Genomic DNA, 18,595 nt, shown 5'->3' with positions numbered 1-18,595 from the left:
GTAATATAAAATACAAAGCACAAAGTGTAAATTTAACAAAACTCTAATGTCATGTAGTGTTATATTGCACTGAGCTTGTCTCTCCTTCATGTACACATCAAGAGAACACAATGCTTGTGATTACATGGGACATTGGTTCTAAAGAAAGAAGGATTCAAGGTTCCAATCAAATTGTGAAACTGTCCCATATTTTCATAGGCGAACAAAGCTATCTCCAAAAAAATTATTTGACTACTGAAAATGGTGCAAAATATATTTATTAATATTACAGCATTTTATGTTTATAAAACTGTTCTGCATTTTGTATTTACAAACTTGTTGGACTGATGTTCATTCTGATATCTTTTAAAAAATAATGCAGGTTTGTTATTATGTAATTATTGATTCATTAGGTCTTGCAGTAGACGAATATTTATGCAATACTCATTTTTATTTCATTAATTTAATTTCAGTTATTGTAGATGTTAAATTGTTTAAAAGGTCATTATTAACCAATACAGGTGGCCCTCAGTTTTAGCCGGTTCAATTTGCACCGTTTCAGAATAACAACCTTTTTTTTTAGTCATGTGGCTCCTATTGAAAAGCATTGAGAAAGCAGTGCATTGATTAAAATAGCAAGTAGATGGAGCTGTCCGCTTGTGTTGCAGCAAAGATACACACAAGCAGGCTGAAATGAATCAGTGTAGCTAGCTAGACATGAGCTATCAAGCAGTTTTTATAGGAACAAGATCTTCCTGTCTATAAATCAGTCCAGATTGGAATGCATAAAAGGAACTGTTTGCAGAAAAATGCAAGTAAAGTGTGTGTTGTGTGATTATTTCATAAGGTTTATAATGCAGTTTAGCAAATGTTTTGTTCATTTAACTTAGTTTAATTATATATTCTGTGTTGTGTGATTATTCAATACTGTTTATAATGCTGTTTAGCATTTCAAGTCTTCATTTCAAAGCTTTAAAAATAATGTATTAGGTGTTACTTATAACAATTTTGAGAGGGGCCTGGAACCTAACTCCCTCAATTCCCATTGACTTACATTATAAACTGGGTTTCAATTTACAACGGTTTCGATTTACAACCATTCCTCCTGGAACCTAACCCCAGCGTAAACTGAGGGCTACCTGTACATTGTTATATATAGTTCTTGTCTATATTTTCACATCTCTTTGGGATGTTTTTAATACCATGATTTGCTTCACTGTGAGTTGTCTTCATATCTTGGTAAATATTAATTTTTACCTTGAAAAAATAGAAAAAAGGTATTAATATTATTTATAAATATATTTACCATTTTTTGCCTGCATTTTATAATATTTAAATTTGTACCACTATATTGAAGACATTACTGTATACATAAAGGAACGTAAAACACAAAGGGCTAGATTACAAGTGGAGTGCACGCAATCGATATTAGCGCTTCACTTTCTAATACCAGCGCATGATAATGTGGGGTGGTAATACAAGTAGATCGCAAAGCTCGCATTCACATTGCTAGGAAGCAGTGCACTCGTCAGAGACGGCATCAGAACCTTGCGCAGTGAAGGAAAGAAGGAAGTAGTGCAGCGATGGGCAGCTTTTTTTTAAATATACAGTATATGTTTATGAATATATATATATATATATATATATATATATATATATATATGTATGTATTAATATGTGCATATACACACAGTACCCACAATGTAGACCACAATGTAAAGGCACTTTTCAGAGCCGTCCCACCAACTTTAGAGCCCCAAAACTGCCTAGTGCAGTTATTTTTTTATCAAAAAAATGGTAAATATTTTTTAATAAAAAACTATAATGCCCTCTATTTTGAGTTAATTTGGGGCACTTGTAGAAAATTAAAGATTTAATCACTGGTTAATTTTTGGAGCACTAATTGCTACTGCGAGCTTGCAGTAGCAACAACCAGCCCATTAGTAATGGGTGAGTCTCTCCAGCAGTGCTGGGGCCGGTTTTAATAATTATTTATCTATGCTTAGAATTGTATTCTAATCTTTTATATTGAAATTAGAGTATAAGGGAAATAAAGGGCAATTTCATTTACTATGGAAGCTGATCCCAAGCTTTCTCTGTTATTTGATAAATATCTTTATTGTGCAGATTCCCAGATTATACCTCCTGTGCAATTTTGTTTCCCTTGCCTTAAGAAGGTTTTATTATCCAAGGATAAGGATTCCTTATCTGAGCCTTCTTTTTCTCAGGATAATGCTGTTCAGGGGTTGTCTCAGCCTTCTGTTAACATGTCCCAGTCTTTGACAGATTCACATGCATTGCCCTGCGGGTCCTCTCAGTCAGTCTCTGGGAGTGTTTGTTTGCCTAACGATTTTGCTGCGCAGTTGACTTCTGCAGTTTCTGCAGCCCTAAGTGCTTTGCCTAGTTCTGGTAAAGGGAAGAGGAGATCTAAGAACATTTCTATGGGTTCTGATTCCGCCATGACTGATTTGGATAGTCGTTCTCAGTTATCTAGCGAGGATCATTCCTCTGCAGCTTCTGTGGGCGAGATCTCTGATTCAGAATCTGCAGTTTCTAGTACAATAGATTTTGAGGAGGTTAATTTTAGATTTAAACTGGAGCATCTCTGCATAAACTTAATAGAGTTTGTGATGTCAAACCTAAATCTGTGGAGGTTTTCCTGTTCCAGATCACATGTCTGAAATTAAATCTCAGGAATGGGAGAAGCCGGGTGTTCCTTTTAACCCATCTCCAGTGTTTAAAAAGATGTTTCCTGTAGCTGATTCAGTGCAAGATATGTGGCGTACTGTCCCTAGAGTAGAGGGTGCTATATCTACCTTAGCCAAGAGACCTGCTATTCCTCTCAAGGATAGATCCTTTTTTAGAGACCCTATGGATAAGAAACTGGAGGGTTATTTAAGAAAGATATTTTTTCATCATGGTTTGCAGTGGCAATCAATTGCTAGTATTGCGACAGTTGCTGGTGCAGCCTCTTATTGGTGTGACTCTTTTTCTGATCTGATTTCAGAGGAGACTACTATAGAGGAGTTCCAGGATAGGATCAAGACTCTAAAGCTGGCTGATACTTTTATCTGTGATGCCAGTATGCAAGTTAGTAGGCTGGGAGGCAATATTTCTAGTTTTGCGATACTAGCCCGCAGACCCCTTGGGTTAAAGTCTTGGTCTGCAGATGTGACTTCTAAATCCAAGCTTTTGTCTCTACCTTTTAAGGGTAGGCTTTATTTGGTCCTGGTCTGGCAGAGATCATTTCCACTGTTACTGGTGGAAAGGGAGTTTTTTTACATCAGGATAAGGAGAATAGACCCAAGGGTCATCAAACTTCTAATATTCATTCTTTTCGTAACTTCAAAGGACAGAGACCTTCCTCTTCTTCTAAATCTGAGCAAGCCAAGACTTCTTGGAGAGCTAGCCAGCCCTGGAACAAGGGTAAGCAATACAGAAAGCCTTCCACTGAGGCTAAGTCAGCATGAAGGGTGTGCCCCGATCTAGTTCTGGATCAGGTAGGGGGTAGGCTTTCCCTTTTTTAGTGGGCTTGGATTTGTGACATTACAGATCCTTTGGCAGTCGATGTAGTCTCCCAGGGATACAGGATAGAATTCAAGTCTTCTCCCCCCAGAGACAGATTCCTATTAAGATTATCTGTAATCCAGGTAAAGAGAGAGATCTTCTTAAACTGCGTAAAGGATTTGTCCTCTCTGGGAGTGATAATCCCAGTTCCTCTAGCAGAACATGGTTAGGGATTTTATTCAAATATTTTGTAGTTTCCAAAAAGGAGGGAACATTTTGACCCATTGTAGACTTAAAATCTAAATACATTTCTCAAGGTCCCATCCTTCAAAATGGAGACTATTCATTCTATTCTCCCTCTAGTTCAGGAGGGTCAGTCTATGACCACTATAGACCTAAAGGATGTGTATCTTCATGTGTCTATCCACAGGGAACATTTCAAGTTCCTGAGATTTGCTTTTTTGGATCAACATTTCCAATTTGTAGCCCTGTCTTTCGGCCTTTACACTGTTCCTCACATCTTTAGGAAGGTTCTATGGGCTCTTTTGGCTGTTGCCAGATCTCTAGGGATTGCGGTGGCTCTTACCTTGACAATAGCTTGTTCCAGGTGCCATATTTTCAGTTAGAAAGATCCATATAGATTCTCTGTTAGCTATTCTCTGCTCTCACAGGTGGGAGGTGAATCTAGGGAAAAGTTCCTTGGTGCCAAGTATCAGGGTATGTTTTCTGGGAACAATCATAGACTCAGTATCTATGAAGATTTTTTAAGTGGAGGTCAGAAAACTCAAGCTTCTTAAGGCCTGTCGTTCCCTCAGTCCAATGTGCGTCCATAGGTGGCTGTATGCATGGAAGTAATTGGTCTCATGGTGGCATCCATGGACATTATTCCCTTTGCTCGCTTTCATCTGATACCTCTACAGTTATATATGTTCAATCAATGGAACAGAGACTATTCTGATCTCTCTCACAGGATAGTTTTAGACTCTCACACAAGGATGTCTCTGTCTTGGTGGATCTCCCAGGACTATTTGTCTCAGGGCACTTGTTTCCTGAGATCTTGTTGGGTGATTGACCATGGATGCCAGCCTGTTAGGCTGGGGAGCAGTTTGGGGGTCCCAAAGAGTTTAGGGACTTTAGACTCAGGAGGAGTCTGCCCTCACTATAAATATCCTAGAATTGAGAGCAATTAGCAATGCTCCATCAGCTTGGCCTCAACTGAGTTTAGTCCTGTTTATCAGATTTCAATCGGACATCATTTCGGTGGCGTATATTAACCTCCAAGGAGGAACTCGGAGCTTGTTAGCTATGAAGGAGGTGACTTGCATTCTTCAGTGGGCAGAGTCTCACAATTGTCATCTCTCTGCCATTCATATCCCATGGTTGGACAACTGGGAAGCAGATTATCTGAGCTGGCAGACGTTTCATCCAGGGGAATGGGCTCTACATCCAGAAGTTTTCTTGATGTTAACCCTCAAGTGGGGAGTTCTGGAGCTGGATCTGATGGCATCTCATCTAAACATCAAGCTTCCAAGATATGGAGCAATATCAAGAGATCTTCAAGCAACTCTGGTAGACGCTCTGGCAGTGTCATGGGAATTTTGGTCTCATGTATCTGTTTCCTCTGGTTGCCCTTCCTTGGGTGATAGCTCGTATCAAACAGGAGCAGGCTTCAAAGATTCTAATAGCGCCAGCGTGGCCTAGCAGAACTTGGTTTGCAGCCCTAGTGAGGATGTCATCATTTCCCCTTTGGAAATTGCCTCTGAGAAAGGATCTTCTACTTCAGGGTCCCTTCCTCCATCCAAACTTAGTCTCTCTGAAGCTGACTGCTTGGAGATTGAATGCTTAATCTTGTCCAGACTAGGTTTTTCTTGAAAGTTATTGAGACTATGATTCAGGCAGATAAGCCTGTTATTTGCAGAATTTATTATAAGGTATGTCGTAAATACCTTCATTTGTGCAAATCTAGGGTTTTTTCTTGGAGTCAGGTGATAGTACCCCATATTCTGTCCTTTCTTCAGGAGGGCCTGGAGAAGGGTTTCACAGTCAATACCCTAAAGGGTCAGATTTCAGCTCTGTCGATTCTTCTGCAGAAGCATCTGGCAATGTTGCCAGATGTTCAATCTTTTGTCCAAACTTTGGTTAGAATCAGGCCTGTGTTTAGGTCAATTGCTCCTCCTTGAAGTCTTAATTTCGTTTTTAAAGTTCTGCAGCAGGCTCCATATAAGCCTATGAATTCTGCTGATATCGAGTTATTGTCCTGGAAGGTTTTGTTTCTGCTGGCAATTTCCTCTGCCCATATAGTTTTAGAGCTTTTGGCTCTACAATGTGATTCTCCTTATCTGATTCTTCATGCGGATAAGGTGGTTCTCTGTACTAAATTAGTATTATTACCTAAGGTGGTCTTGGAATGCAATATTAACCAAGAAATTGTTGTCATTTTGTCCTAATCCTTCCTCTAAGAAGGGGCAGTTATTGCACAATCTGGATGTTGTGCATGCTTTAAATTTCTATTTACAGGCTACAAAAGATTTTCGTAAATTTTCTGCTCTTTTTGTTGTATTTTCTGGTAAACGGAGAGGTCAGAAGGCCACTTCTTCTACTCTTTCCTTCTGGTTGAGAAGTGTTATTTGATTGGCTTATGAGACAGTTGGACAGCAGCCTCCAGAGAAAATTACATCTCACTCCACTAGGACTGTCGCTTCCTCTTGGGCCTTTAAAAATGATGCTCATATGGAACAGATTTGCAAGGCGGCCACTTGGTCATCATTGCATTCTTTTTCCAAATTTAACAACGCGTTTCTCAGCTGTGCTAGCTGTTTCATCTCTGATGCCTGATTAAACAGCTAGCACAGCTGAGAAACGTGTTGCAAATCTGTTGTTAAATTTGTTTTTAACACTTTATGTAATGTACATACCCACTGGTTTTATAATATTGGTTTTAATAAAAAATATGCTGAATTTTATGGAAGCCTGAGCTTTATTGGGCCATCTCTGGGCACACCTGAGCCCCTACATCCTCTTGAGGATCAGTTTGCTGGGAAACTGAGAGATCCGAGCTTGTGTCATATAGCACATTGGTGCTGCTCATTTTGTGAGTATATTTCCATTACAAGATTTGTTATTGTTTGGTCACACTTGCAGTATTATACTAGGAGGTGCCCTCTTTTTTGTGATCTCCATTCACAGATATATGGTACCAAAGGAGCAGCTGAACACTAACTTAAAATAAGTAAAATTACTAGCTAGTGCTACTGCTACAAGCTAACAGCAGCAAAAAAAAGCACATTTTTTAATGTTTTGTTTTTTATGGGACCAGAATTAGCTACGAACAAAAGTGAAGTTTACATACTTGTTGGCTGACATGTGAATCAAACAATGACATTGGCTGACATGTGAATCAAACCATGAAATTGCTGGATACAGTTATTGAATAGTGTAAATTTCTGAAATATGTTCCACCTGAATAGTAGAAATCTGAATGTTTGAATCCTTCCCCACCTTTAGAGAAGCCTTTCCCAAATTTTAAACAACAATAATTTGTTCCTACTTTTATTTGGTAAATAGATCTCTTTTTTTTTATATAAACCAAAGGAAAAGAATACAGCAATATTGATCTTTGTCTGAATCCAAATGCACATGTGTACTAGGTATGTCAACCAAAATAGCTCAATTTACTTTTACATATTTTTTTAAGTAAAAAAAAATCTTATTTGTAGTATTCTTTTCTTATTTGTGCAAACAGTAATTTGATAAGACAAGATTTTCCATATTTAGTCCTCAGGACCAACTAGCAGTCCAGATTTTCATGATGTCTAAAGTGTAGTACATGTCATACAATTAATTTCTCATTTATTGTTTTTATCTAGCCTTTTATTATCTACAGTTATTCTACAAATCTGTCTTGGTAGTGTCCTCAGCACTGCAGTTAGATAACCTTAGATTAGAATGTCTATATCTGTTTCAGTATAATTTCTAAGACAACCTCATTCAAAATTATCTCAAATGTACCTTTAATTCTTCATATTCATTAGAGTTATCATGCTTCTGAAGTTCAGCATATGTAGAATCAATTGTCTTCATGTCCTGGTAAAATAGAAATCAATTGTATTATAAGTTCACTATTGATAGATTTCCTATGAATTTAGAAATATAAAACATGTAATAAATGGAAGCTCAAGTTACAAATAATATAACCAAATAACAAGTTAAAAAGGTAGCCCAAAAGTCATTAAGATGTTTGAAAGTTTAATTTAGACAATACAGATGAAGTTTATTTGGCTTTGTATCTTACTAGGGATACTAACATTTTAAAGGATTTTACCACATTGTAACATTTGATCAGTTATCAATTCTGATCATTTTTGAGTGTATTATTTATATTTTCTTTTAAATTCAGTACCAAGCTAGCTAGAAAATATTGCCTTTTGGCATTATTTTGCAACTATTTAGCCTTACTGTCTCGTAAGTACTACAAAGTATATATTTGCCTATAGTATTTCTCTTTTGGACATTGTATACTTGTTGTATTTGCAATAAAAAATAGGGTAATATGTAATTATTGTTTATTTATGATTTTTTTTCTTAACAGAGGATGCCACCTACTCTTGCCACAAATGGTCACTCATACAAATAAATAATCAAATAACACAGGCAGAATTGATAAAGAGGTTCATCTCAGTACCAGAAGTGCAACTGAGTGGACATTCTGAATGTTCAAAATGAGGTGTATCTGCATAGATTACTCCATGGGTATAATGCAGTACACCCCAGAAAAAGGTTCTTATAACATTTTAATCTACTGCTTACTTCATAATATTGCCATCCATCATGGGTGCATGTTGGAAGTGGAGATATCTTTGGATGAAGAACATAATAATTAACTTTGCCCAGAAACAGCAAAACAAGGTGGTGCTGCTGCCGCCAGAGCCATTGGTTATTATTTTGATGGCTAGTGTTTCCTTTATCAAGGGTATTATTAATTTACATTTTTTAATTTACATTTTGCTATTATTTACTTATTTTGGTAGTTAACTTATACATTAATATTGTATTTTTTCCCCAACAGTTGAACAGTGTAGAAAGTCAAAGAACCATTAAACATATTTCCATTTTTTTCTTGTTTTGAAAATTCATTAATAAGTTACTCATAATTGTGATTTCTGTTATTTACAAGAAAACCTCTGTTCCTTTCTATATTACACGGCTTATCCATTGCAGCATCTTTTGCTGAGCCCTTCTATGAAGGGTCCACAGGGGCACTACTTGTTAGTCTGGGTGATGTTTTTCTTGCTGTGGAGCAGAGGTTAGTGGGGGTGTAGTATATTCAGGTGCCTCTATACCCTTTAACTTGGTTCCATAATATCCAATTATTGTGTTATGTGTTGTGGTATGTGTTTCAAGCTTATCCGATTTATTAAAGTTAAGGGTTATTTCCTGCAATGTCCCCTTATCCGGTGTCATCGTGCGATGGAAACAGAAATAATTACATATATTTCTTTTTTGTAGAAATCTTGAATGGCCTAAACAGTCTACAAACTTCCATAATGTCAAAATATTTAATTGATGTTAGTTTACAAATTGATGAAACATATAACCTTAAGGGCTAGATTACAAGTTGAGTGCAAAATATTGCTTCTGCGAAACTGATATTTGCACTCAACTTAGTAATACCAGCACAAGCTAATGTGCGCTGGAACATTAGCGTTCGCATTGTAGGGAAGCTTTGAGCTCAAGAGAGCGCGCTTCCATAAGCTTGCGTTCGCATTGTAGGGAAGCTTTGAGCTCAAGAGAGCGCGCTTCCATAAGCTCCAATGGGAGCCTTGTTCTCATGCTGTCAGATATGGCATGAGAACTAACGCAGTGAAAGGGGTAAGTAGCGCAGTGATGGGAAACAAATTTAAATATATATGTATTTTATGATTATATACATATATATTTATGGCTTAATATGTGTATATACACATATTAACACATAAATATATATGTATATAAGCATATAAATATATATTTACTGTGAACACACAGTTCCTATAGACCGCAATGTAAAGGCACTTTTCACACCCACCACATTTAACCCCTACAAACTGTTCTGTGCTACTTTTTTTGTCCATAAAAAAACTAATTGACTCTTTATTTTGGGGCCAATTGGGGAACTTTTAGAAAATTAACAAGAAATCTGACCACTTGTAATGGCTGGTTATTTATCGCGCGCCCGTAAACATTCAGAATTTCTGTAATCTTATGTGTTTTTGTGATGTATTAACCTTTATTGATTACTTTACACACTGTAAATATATTATTGTTTCCAAAATACTTTTAGAAGAAATATGACTTGTTAATTTAATGCATCTTTTACACTTTGAATATTTGGTGGCATACTTAAATTATGTTTTGATCTATAGATGTAAATTAATTTTAAAAAAATAAATTGATGTATAATATAAAATATATAAAATGAAAAATATGTATAAAACGAAAAATATTTAATTTAAAATAATTATAAGAGATGTGCAATCAGGCTTTGGAGGAATGTAAATTGATTTAAATTTTGCTGATTTGTAGAGTCGTCCAGTACACAAACAGCCAAACACATTGTTGGACTAATGGGATTAAGAATGAATGATTACTTGACGGAATCAATTCGCTCATTCATTCATGCCTTTTGCCACTATAAAAGGTGCAGAAAGGGGGGAAGAAGTTATATTCTTGGGTTAAATCAGTTAATTTTTTTGTAATGATGTACAGGGGGGCTAACCATTCATGTGTCCATCGTCACCTGTCCAATCCTGTTATAATATTACTAATGACTGATGTAAGGGACAGCAGGTCAGGTTGGATTTTAGTCATAAAGGTTTGTCCAATCAAGCATTAACCTAGCATAAGGAGGTGGGAGACTTGAGGAGGCTCTGACATTTTAATCACTTTGACTAGAACTATTGGAACATGCAGTTATGTGACTTCTGTGCCTCTGTGAGATAGTCATTGACTTAAATTCAATCAGAGAGTTGTATGTTCTGTTAACATTGAAAGATAGGTTCTTTTAATTGTTCAAATACTATAGTGTAATAATTTTGTTTATATTAGTTGTCTGTATTTGCTGTTTCTATTGGAAATAACTTTAACAAATCAGAATCCATTATTTCTCTGAAACAAATGCAAAAATGGACAAAATTTGGCTGAGCTGTAATTTTTGAAAAATCCAAATTAATCTTTTGAATTAAACAAATGTTTTGCCTGTGCACATGTCTACAATGAAGCTGTGCAACTGTTCAATATCAATCAGTGATTTCATATCCCAAGGGTCATTTGAGTATTTCCTGACTTTTCAGAACTCAAACAGCTTTATACTAACATTTTGTTTTCTTTAAGAATGCCATCTACATTTCTTTCATGTAAGTTGCAAAAGTCCATGAGCTAGTGACATATGGGGTATACATTCCTACCAAGAGGGGGCAAAGTTTCCCAAACCTCAAAATGCCTATCAATACACCTCCCACCACACTCATACCTTAGTTTTACAAACTTTGCCTCCTATGGAGGTGGTGAAGCAAGTTGTGCTTGATTTCTTCTGTGATATGCGTTTCTAAGCATTCTGAAACCTAATTCCTCTCAGAGTACAGTGTTTGTCAGAGGGATGTGACTGGAGTATTGCCTGTTGATTTTATGGTTTTACCTATGGGAAATCTATTCAAAGGCTCTCTGTAATTGGTCGCTGGGATTCATCCCCTGCCTCCCTTTTCAACGTTATACTCTTATACAATTTCCTCTGCTGATATTTTTCAGTACTGCTTTGGCTGTCTGCTATACGTGGATGGGTGTCTTCTGGTAAGTATGTATCATTTTTTTAAGACACTCTCAGAAATGTTAGACGCTTTATATTATATTATAAAGTTTTAAATATATGTATTTGCTTATATTTGCCATGAGTCAGGTCTATGTATATTTCCCTTTTTTGCAGACTATCAGTTTCAGTATGGAAATTATGTTTGGGAACATTATTTTTCTTACCTGGCGTTCCAGTTCTTCTAATTTGACTTTGTTTTCCAAATATTCGTGGGCAAACTAGGCTTGCTAGCACACAAAATGTCATTTTTCATTGACAAATTTGTATTGACCAACAACATACTGAAGTATCCTCTGCTGATGAGGATCTCTATGGTTCAGAGAATCCTGAATCAGACTCTGAAATTGATAAATCTTCCTATATGTTTAAGAATGATTGTATTCATTCTTTGTTGAAGGAAGTTTTGGTTACTTTGGGTATTGAAGAGTCTAGTCCTGTTGATAACAAAGCCAGTAAACGTTTAAATTCTGTTTTTAAACCTCCAAAGGTTGCTCCTGAGGTTTTTCCTATTCCAGATGCTATCTCTGATATGATTACTAAAGAATGGTCTAAGCCTGTTTCTTCATTTAATCCTTCTTCTAGGTTTAAGAAGTTGTATCCTTTACCTGTGGCTAATTTAGAGTTTTAGGAAAAAATCCCTAGAGTTGATGGGGCTATTTCCACTCTTGTCAGATGTACTACTATCCTTATTGAAGATACTACTTCTTTTAAGGATCATTTAGACAGGAAGATTGAATCTTATCTCAGAAAAGCTTATTTACATTCTGGCTATACTGTATTCTTAGATCTGCCATCTCTATGGCTGATGTGGCTGCTGCTTCAACTTTTTGGTTGGAAAGTTTATCTCATCAGGTAGATGATCCTGATTTGTCTAGCATTGTTCTTCTGCTTAAACATGCTAATCATTTCATTTGTGATGCTATATTTGATGTTATTAAGATTGATGTTAAATCTATGTCTTTAGCTATTTTAGCTAGAAGAGCTTTATGGCTTAAATCTTGGAATGCTGAAATGGAGGCCTATTTATCATGATGCAAGTGGACATGATCCGATATTGAGGATCATGTCCGCTGCACATCGATAAATGCCGACAGCATATGCTGTTGGCATTTAGCATTGCACCAGCAGTTCTTGTGAACTGCTGGTGCAATACCGCCCCCTGCAGATTTGCGGCCATTCGGCCACTAGCAGAGGGCATCAATCAACCCAATCTTATTGGATCGGGTTGATTTCCGAAGATGTCTGTCCGCCGCCTCAGAGCAGGCGGACAGGTTATGGGGCAGTGATCTTTAGACGGGGCATCAAGCTCCATACGGAGCTTGATAAATAGGCCCCATGGTGTCTAAATCTATTTTACTATCTCTATCTTTCCAGAGTAAGAATTTATTTGGTTCTCAATCGGATTCTATTATTTTAACTATCACTGGGGGGAAGGGAGTCTTTCTACCTCAAGATAAAAAATCTAAGGGAAAATTTAAAGCTCCTAATCGTTTTCATTCCTTTCGTCAGAATAGAGAACAAACAAACACTTAGGAAGCCTAGCGACAGCTCCAAGAATCTTCTCAAAGGTACTCGGTGCCCGTCTATCTGTAATCAGAGAGCAGGGTATTGCAGTGTTTCCTTATTTGGACGATATCTTGGTACTAGCTCAGTCTTTTCATTTAGCAGAATCGCACACTAAACAACTAGTGTTGTTTCTTCAAAGACATAGTTGGAGGATCAATTTACAAAAGAGTTTCTTGATTCCTCAAACACAGGTCACCTTTTTAGGTTTCCAGATAGATTCAGACAAGAGGCGAATGAAATTAGTTTTAGCTTGTCTAAATCTTCAGTCTTGATCATTCCCTTCAGTGGCTATGGGCATGGAAGTTTTAGGTCTTATGACTGCAGCATCAGACGCAATCCCCTTTGCTCGTTTTTTATATGAGACCTCCGCAGCTTTGCATGCTGAATCAATGGTGCAGGGATTATACTCAGATATAACTGATATTCTTAAATCCCAACATTCAACTCTCTCTGTCTTGGTGTTTGGACCATCACCGTATTGTTCGAGGGGCCTCTTTCTCTTGTTAAGTGTATCCAGTCCACGGATCATCCATTACTTGTGGGATATTCTCCTTCCCAACAGGAAGTTGCAAGAGGATCACCCACAGCAGAGCTGCTATATAGCTCCTCCCCTAACTGTCATACCCAGTCATTCTCTTGCAAGCCTCAACCAAGATGGAGGTCGTAAGAGGAGTGTGGTGTTTTATACTTAGTTTATTCTTCAATCAAAAGTTTGTTATTTTTAAATGGTGCCGGAGTGTACTGTTTATCTCAGGCAGTATTTAGAAGAAGAATCTGCCTGCGTTTTCTATGATCTTAGCAGAAGTAACTAAGATCCATGGCTGTTCTCACATATTCTGAGGAGTGAGGTAACTTCAGAGAGGGAATGGCGTGCAGGTTTTCCTGCAATAAGGTATGTGCAGTTAATATTTTTCTAGGGATGGAATTTGCTAGAAAATGCTGCTGATACTGAACTAATGTAAGTAAAGCCTTAAATGCAGTTATAGCGACTGGTATCAGGCTTATTAATAGAGATACATACTCTTATAAAAGTGTATTTTAAAACGTTTGCTGGCATGTTTAATCGTTTTTTATATATGTTTGGTGATAAAACTTATTGGGGCCTAGTTTTTTTCCACATGGCTGGTTTGATTTTTGCCTAGTAACAGTTTCCTTAGGCTTTCCACTGTTGCAATATGAGTGGGAAGGGCCTATTTTAGTGTTTTTCTGTGCAGATAAAAATACTGACAGAGACATTCAGCTTCTTCCTGCATGATCCAGGACATCTCTGGAGGGCTCAAAAGGCTTAACAGTCGTTTTTGAGGGAGGTAAAAAGCCACAGTAGAGCTGTGGCAGTTGTTGTGACTGTTTGAAAAAAAAAAAAAAAAAAAACGTTTTTGTCTTTTATTATTCAGTTTTGGGTATTAAGGGGTTAATCATCCATTTGCAAGTGGGTGCAATGCTCTGCTAACTTGTTACATACACTGTAAAAATTTTGTTAGTGTAACTGCCTTTTTTCACTGTTATTTCAAATTTTTACAAAATTTGTGTTTCTTAAAGGTGCAGTAACATTTTTTATATTGCTTGTAAACTTGTTTAAAGTGTTTTCCAAGCTTGCTAGTCTCATTGCTAGTCTGTTTAAACATGTCTGACACAGAGGAAACTACTTGTTCATTATGTTTGAAAGCCATTGTGGAGCCCCATAGGAGAATGTGTACTAAATGTATTGATTTCACCTTAAACAGTAAAGATCAGTCTTTAACTATAAAAGAAATATCACCAGAAGATTCTGACGAGGGGGAAGTTATGCCGACTAACTCTCCCCACGTGTCAGACCCTTCGCCTCCCGCTCAGGGGATGCACGCTAATATGGCGCCAATTACATCAGGGACGCCCATAGCGATTACCTTGCAGGACATGGCTGCAATCATGAATAATACCCTGTCAGAGGTATTATCCAGGTTGCCTGAATTAAGAGGCAAGCGCGATTGCTCTGGGGTTAGGAGAAATACAGAGCGCGCAGATGCTGTAAGGGCCATGTCTGATACTGCGTCACAATATGCAGATCATGAGGACGGAGAGCTTCAGTCTGTGGGTGACATCTCTGATTCGGGGAAACCTGATTCAGAGATTTCTAATTTTAAATTTAAGCTTGAGAACCTCGTGTGTTGCTTGGGGAGGTATTAGCTGCTCTGAATGACTGTAACACAGTTGCAGTACCAGAGAAATTGTGTAGGCTGGATAAATACTATGCGGTACCGGTGTGTACTGATGTTTTTCCTATACCTAAAAGGCTTACAGAAATTATTAGCAAGGAGTGGGATAGACCGGGGGTGCCTTTTTCCCCACCTCCTATATTTAGAAAAATGTTTCCAATAGACGCCACTACACGGGACTTATGGCTGACGGTCCCTAAGGTGGAGGGAGCAGTTTCTACTTTAGCAAAGCGTACTACTATCCCGGTTGAGGACAGTTGTGCTTTTTCAGATCTAATGGATAAAAAATTGGAGGGTTACCTTAAGAAAATGTTTATTCAACAAGGTTTTATTTTACAGCCCCTTGCATGCATTGCGCCTGTCACGGCCGCGGCGGCATTCTGGTTTGAGGCCCTGGAAGAGGCCATCCATTCAGCTCCATTGACTGAAATTATTGACAAGCTTAGAACACTTAAGCTAGCTAACTCATTTGTTTCTGATGCCATTGTTCATTTGACTAAACTAACGGCTAAGAATTCCGGATTCGCCATCCAAGCGCGTAGGGCGCTATGGCTTAAATCCTGGTCAGCTGACGTGACTTCGAAGTCTAAATTACTCAACATTCCTTTCAAGGGGCAGACCTTATTCGGGCCTGGTTTGAAGGAAATTATTGCTGACATTACTGGAGGTAAGGGTCACACCCTTCCTCAGGACAGGGCCAAAGCAAAGGCCAAACAGTCTACCTTTCGTGCCTTTCGGAATTTCAAGGCAGGTGCAGCATCAACTTCCTCCGCTTCAAAACAAGAGGGAACTTTTGCTCAATCTAAGCAGGCCTGGAAACCTAACCAGTCCTGGAACAAAGGCAAGCAGGCCAGAAAGCCTGCTGCTGCCTCTAAGACAGCATGAAGGAACGGCCCCCTATCCGGCGACGGATCTAGTAGGGGGCAGACTTTCTCTCTTCGCCCAGGCGTGGGCAAGAGATGTTCAGGATCCCTGGGCATTGGAGATCATATCTCAGGGATATCTTCTGGACTTCAAGGCTTCCCCTCCACAAGGGAGATTTCATCTTTCAAGGCTATCTGCAAATCAGATAAAGAAAGATGCATTCCTACGCTGTGTGCAAGACCTCCTAGTTATGGGAGTGATCCATCCAGTTCCGCGGACGGAACAAGGACAGGGTTTTTATTCAAATCTGTTTGTGGTTCCCAAAAAAGAGGGAACCTTCAGACCAATTTTGGATCTAAAGATCTTAAACAAATTCCTCAGAGTTCCATCTTTCAAAATGGAAACTATTCGGACCATCCTACCCATGATCCAAGAAGGTCAGTACATGACCACAGTGGACTTAAAGGATGCCTACCTTCACATACCGATTCACAAAGATCATCATCGGTTTCTAAGGTTTGCCTTTCTAGACAGGCATTACCAATTTGTAGCTCTTCCCTTCGGGTTGGCTACAGCCCCGAGAATCTTTACAAAGGTTCTGGGCTCACTTCTGGCGGTTCTAAGACCGCGAGGCATAGCGGTGGCTCCGTATCTAGACGACATCCTGATACAGGCGTCAAGCTTTCAAGTTGCCAAGTCTCATACAGAGATAGTTCTGGCATTTCTGAGGTCGCACGGGTGGAAAGTGAACGAGGAACAGAGTTCTCTATCCCCACTCACAAGAGTCTCCTTCTTAGGGACTCTTATAGATTCTGTAGAAATGAAAATTTACCTGACGGAGTCCAGGTTATCAAAACTTCTAAATGCTTGCTGTGTTCTTCACTCCATTCCGTGCCCTTCGGTAGCTCAGTGTATGGAGGTAATCGGCTTAATGGTAGCGGCAATGGACATAGTGCCATTTGCGTGCCTTCATCTCAGACCGCTGCAATTATGCATGCTGAGTCAGTGGAATGGGGATTAAATAAATATTCTGGAGTTAAGAGCGATATTCAATGCTCTTCTGGCTTGGCCTCAGTTAGCAACACTGAGGTTCATCAGATTTCAGTCGGACAACATCACGACTGTGGCTTACATCAACCATCAAGGGGGAACCAGGAGTTCCCTAGCGATGTTAGAAGTCTCAAAAATAATTCGCTGGGCAGAGTACCACTCTTGCCACCTGTCAGCAATCCATATCCCAGGCGTGGAGAACTGGGAGGCGGATTTTCTAAGTCGTCAGACTTTCCATCCGGGGGAGTGGGAACTCCATCCGGAGGTGTTTGCTCAGTTGATTCATCGTTGGGGCAAACCAGAGTTGGATCTCATGGCGTCTCGCCAGAACGCCAAGCTTCCTTGTTACAGATCCAGGTCCAGGGACCCAGAAGCGACGCTGATAGATGCGCTAGCAGCGCCTTGGTTCTTCAACCTGGCTTATGTGTTTCCACCGTTTCCTCTGCTCCCTCGACTGATTGCCAAAATCAAACAGGAGAGAGCATCGGTGATTCTGATAGCACCTGCGGGGCCACGCAGGACTTGGTATGCAGACCTAGTGGACATGTCATCCTTTCCACCATGGACTCTGCCTCTAAGACAGGACCTTCTGATACAAGGTCCTTTCAATCATCCAAATCTAATTTCTCTGAGACTGACTGCATGGAGATTGAACGCTTGATTCTATCAAAGCATGGCTTCTCCGAGTCAGTCATTGATACTTTAATACAGGCACTAAAGCCTGTTACCAGGAAAATCTACCACAAGATATGGAGTAAATATCTTTATTGGTGTGAATCCAAGACTTACTCATGGAGTAAAGTTAGGATTCCTAGAATATTGTCTTTTCTCCAAGAGGGCTTGGACAAAGGATTATCAGCTAGTTCCTTAAAGGGACAGATTTCTGCTCTGTCTATTCTTTTGCACAAGCGTCTGGCAGAGGTTCCAGACGTCCAGGCATTTTTCCAGGCTTTGGTTAGAATTAAGCCTGTGTTTAAACCTGTTGCTCCCCCGTGGAGCTTAAACTTGGTTCTTAAGGTTCTTCAAGGAGTTCCGTTTGAACCCCTTCATTCCATTGATATTAAACTTTTATCTTGGAAAGTTCTGTTTTTGATGGCTATTTCCTCGGCTCGGAGAGTCTCTGAGCTATCTGCCTTACAATGTGATTCTCCCTATCTGATTTTTCATGCAGATAAGGTAGTTCTGCGTACCAAACCTGGGTTTTTACCTAAGGTGGTTTCTAACAAGAATATCAATCAAGAGATTGTTGTTCCATCGTTGTGCCCTAATCCTTCTTCAAAGAAGGAACGTCTTTTACATAATCTGGACGTAGTCCGTGCCTTGAAGTTTTACTTACAAGCTACTAAGGATTTTCGTCAAACATCTTTCCTGTTTGTCGTTTACTCTGGACAGAGGAGAGGTCAAAAAGCTTTGGCAACCTCTCTTTCCTTTTGGCTTCGGAGCGTAATAAGCCTAGCCTATGAGACTGCTGGACAGCAGCCCCCTGAAAGGATTACAGCTCATTCTACTAGAGCTGTGGCTTCCACCTGGGCCTTCAAAAATGAGGCCTCTGTTGAACAGATTTGCAAGGCTGCGACTTGGTCTTTGCTTC

General features: G+C 38.9%; 1 protein-coding gene across 1 annotated transcript in view; it reads right to left on the bottom strand.

Moving 5' to 3' along the window:
• Nucleotides 1-254: 254 nt before the first annotated feature.
• The window catches only part of LOC128638163 (sialoadhesin), a 140,269-nt gene continuing 121,928 nt past the window's right edge, over nt 255-18,595 (bottom strand). The window contains exons 6-7 of the mRNA XM_053690027.1: nt 7,495-7,569; nt 255-1,236 (exon numbers count right to left, since the gene is read on the bottom strand). Of these exons, the coding sequence (XP_053546002.1) occupies nt 1,129-1,236; nt 7,495-7,569 (183 nt within the window). The 3' untranslated portion in view covers nt 255-1,128. The remainder of the gene's footprint in view (nt 1,237-7,494; nt 7,570-18,595) is intronic.

This window comes from Bombina bombina, chromosome 8 (assembly GCF_027579735.1).
Source record: "Bombina bombina isolate aBomBom1 chromosome 8, aBomBom1.pri, whole genome shotgun sequence".
NCBI classification, from domain to species: domain Eukaryota; kingdom Metazoa; phylum Chordata; class Amphibia; order Anura; family Bombinatoridae; genus Bombina; species Bombina bombina.
The sequence above is the reverse complement of the archived record's forward strand: the minus strand, read 5'-3'. Positions and strand labels throughout refer to the sequence as shown.